This window comes from Acanthisitta chloris, unplaced genomic scaffold, assembly GCF_000695815.1.
Source record: "Acanthisitta chloris isolate BGI_N310 unplaced genomic scaffold, ASM69581v1 scaffold33128, whole genome shotgun sequence".
Classification (NCBI taxonomy): domain Eukaryota; kingdom Metazoa; phylum Chordata; class Aves; order Passeriformes; family Acanthisittidae; genus Acanthisitta; species Acanthisitta chloris.
In genome coordinates, this window is record NW_008685913.1 from 384 (window position 1) to 3,195 (window position 2,812).

Sequence of the window (2,812 nt, forward strand, 5' to 3'; positions counted from 1 at the left end):
GAAATCCCCATCCCTGATGAAATTTTTGGCCACCCAGAAGAGAAATCCCAGTGAAAACTCCCCAGCCTCGGTGCAATGGGGAAGCAGCTGTCAGTGCCTGGTCATCCCCAAGCCACTGTCTGCTGCTCATATCTTGCATCCCACACCCCTCATCCTGCAATCTGCATCCTGCAACCTAAAATCTGTGCTCTACCTCCGTTGACTTCATCCCACATCCTTCATCTTGCATCCTGCACCCCACACCCTGCACCCTGTGGCCTTTGTTCTGCATCCCACATCCTTCAGCCTGCAGCCTGTCCTGCATGCCAGACTTTGCATGTCATAATCACAGCTTGCATCTTGCATCCTGCATCCTCCTTGTCCCTCTTGGCCTGTAGACCTTAACCACAGAACAGTTTATCGTGGTCCCCCTTGCAGTAGCATTCATGGAGGACCTGTCAGGCTCTGCTCACATCACCCAGCATGCTCCAGGTGTATGTCTCCTGATAGACTCATGGGATGCCCCAGGTGTCTGTCCTTCTGTTGAACACATGCACCTCCCTGTAGGACACCATGGTGTTTGGACCATGGGTTTGTGCATGTCCTCACGGCAGCTTCAGTTTGGGTGGCACAACTTCTACTCACTGCTGTACTGAAATGAAGGGACAAGGGCATGGATGGGCCGTGGCCATAGGTGCTTACAGGCTGGAAATTCCCTGCCCTTTGCCTGTTCCCTTTTCCCTGATATTGCCTCCCTTTCCTGGGACCACAGGGCTGGAGAACCTTTCTGGGGGTTATAGCGGACCAGGACAACAGTATGGTTCCTGTGCCTCAGTGTGTGCCACAGGCTGCCCTGTCCCACAGGCCTGGAGCGGGCCAGTGCCAGCCCTGCTGGCAGCAATGCCAGAGGCTGCACATTGCTGAGACGATGAGTCAGTTCCCATGAGTCAAGGAGACTGAGCCTGGTGACAGCCATCCTTTCCTTGGCTCTGCTGTGCCAAAAGAGAAAGTCACTTTCTCCAGCTGTCCCCTGGACTTTCTCTGCCCTGCTAGGTGCCAGCACCCATGGCGCTCTGTGCCAGGATCCATGGCTCTCTGTGCCAGCACCCACGGCTCTCTGTGCCAGCACCCATGGCTCTTCTGTGCCAGGACCCAGGGCTCTCTGTGCCAGCATCTATGAGGCTGTGCTTTCCAGATGACCTGTCTTGCTCACCTTGCCTGCAGCATTCAGATGGCTTCAAGGAGCCACCACCAAGTTCCCCTCTGTGCCCCTGCTGGAAAAAAACTCTGGATTAAAATTATAGGGTACTGACCCACTGGGATTGGCACCTGGCTGGTGCCTCCCTCTCTGCCCTGTCCCAGCCCAGGGCATCCCATGCCCCGCTTTCCCGAGCACTCTATCCCTCATGGTCCCCTCTCCCCTGTAGTGATGTGACGTTTGTGGTGGGCCGGGAGCAGCAGAAGGTGTTTGCGCACCGCTGTGTGCTGGCATGTCGCTGTCAGGCTTTCCGGGGGATGCTTGGCCAGGCGTTGGTGGACAGCGAGGAGTCCCCCAGCAGCAACCCACCCCAGGGCCCCTTCATCCTGGGCAACGTGCAGCCTGAGGTCTTCCTGGCCGTCATTGAGTTCCTCTACACTAACAGTGTCACCCTCAACAGCCACATCGTGAGTGGGGATGGGGCTGGTGGGGAACATGGGCATGGGAGGGACAAGGGGGAACATGCAGGGGTAGGGAGTGCTTTGCAGCTCTTGGTGTGCCAGAGTTGGAGGAGATGGTCTGCATGATGCTTTCTGGATGGTTAACAGTGCAATGAGTGTGTGGGGTCTCAGCCCAGCACAGTGATGTGTCCAGAGCACCTTGTCCCAGCCTTGGAACAGCTGGCCATGCACACCCTGGATGCTGTCGACACTGGAGCAGACCTAAATTTGCCTCCACGTGGCAACCTTACCTCTGTCCACCCCCCACACACACGAAGACAGGAGCACACATGCCCTGGCCCCTGGGCTGCTGTGCCCATCCATGGTCCTGCACACTGATGCTCACATGGTCTCTCTTGCCTGCAGGCGCTGGAGGTGCTGACCTCATCGGTGGAGTATGGCTTGCAGGACCTGTGCAAGGTAGGGCCCTGTTTAGACTGGGGGCAGTGGTTCCGAGTGCCTCGGTACTAGGGAGCACCCCGAGCTGGTCCCTGCATGGCTAGTGACTGGAGGACAGCACCGTGGTGCATCACCCGGCATCAGTGCAGGCTCAGCACTGCTTCTGGGTCCTGGAAGGTTTCTCCAGTGGGATCCCCCTTGAGGGAGTGCAGCAGTGGCTGGAAGCCCCGCAGGGGAATCCCAGGAAGTCATGGGGAAGGGCGTGGGGTTTTTCATGCCTCCCGCACAGCAAAGGGCAGCAGGAAAGCCCCTGTGCCGCTGCCCACGGTGCTCTCCGGTCACCTGGCAGGATGATGCAGTAAAGCAAGCCCCAGACTTGGGGAGCAGTCAGCACCCCAGCTGTGGTGCTGCCACGGGAGTGCTGCTTTAGGTGGGAAGGTTTTGGGAAGGCAGCAGGGAGCAAAGAGGAGGGGTGGGAGCCGGAGCAGCTCGGCGCTGGGGAGGGTGTCCAGGGCCACGTCATCAGCGTGATTCCTGAATTACAGCCGGGCAAAAAAGCTCGCGGCCGCACTTCCCTTCCCTCGCGCCGGGGAAGGAGCGCAGGAGCTGAGCCGTCGCAGGTGGCTGTGTGCTGGGTCTGTGGGGTGGGACCTACCGCGTCACACGGTCGGGACAAGCTCAGCCAAGGCCCAGATGTGGCACGGAGCTGTCAAACAGCTGGCTGGGCAGGGAAGGG

The 2,812-nt window shown here is 58.9% G+C and overlaps 1 protein-coding gene across 1 annotated transcript in view; it reads left to right on the forward strand.

The window, feature by feature from the left end:
* Positions 1 to 1,406: 1,406 nt before the first annotated feature.
* Positions 1,407 to 2,812, forward strand: part of BTBD19 (BTB (POZ) domain containing 19) — a gene marked incomplete at both ends in the record, with an annotated part of 4,058 nt that continues 2,652 nt past the window's right edge. The window contains 2 exons of the mRNA XM_009079938.1: positions 1,407 to 1,644; positions 2,044 to 2,097. Coding sequence (XP_009078186.1) covers positions 1,407 to 1,644; positions 2,044 to 2,097 — 292 coding nt within the window. The remainder of the gene's footprint in view (positions 1,645 to 2,043; positions 2,098 to 2,812) is intronic.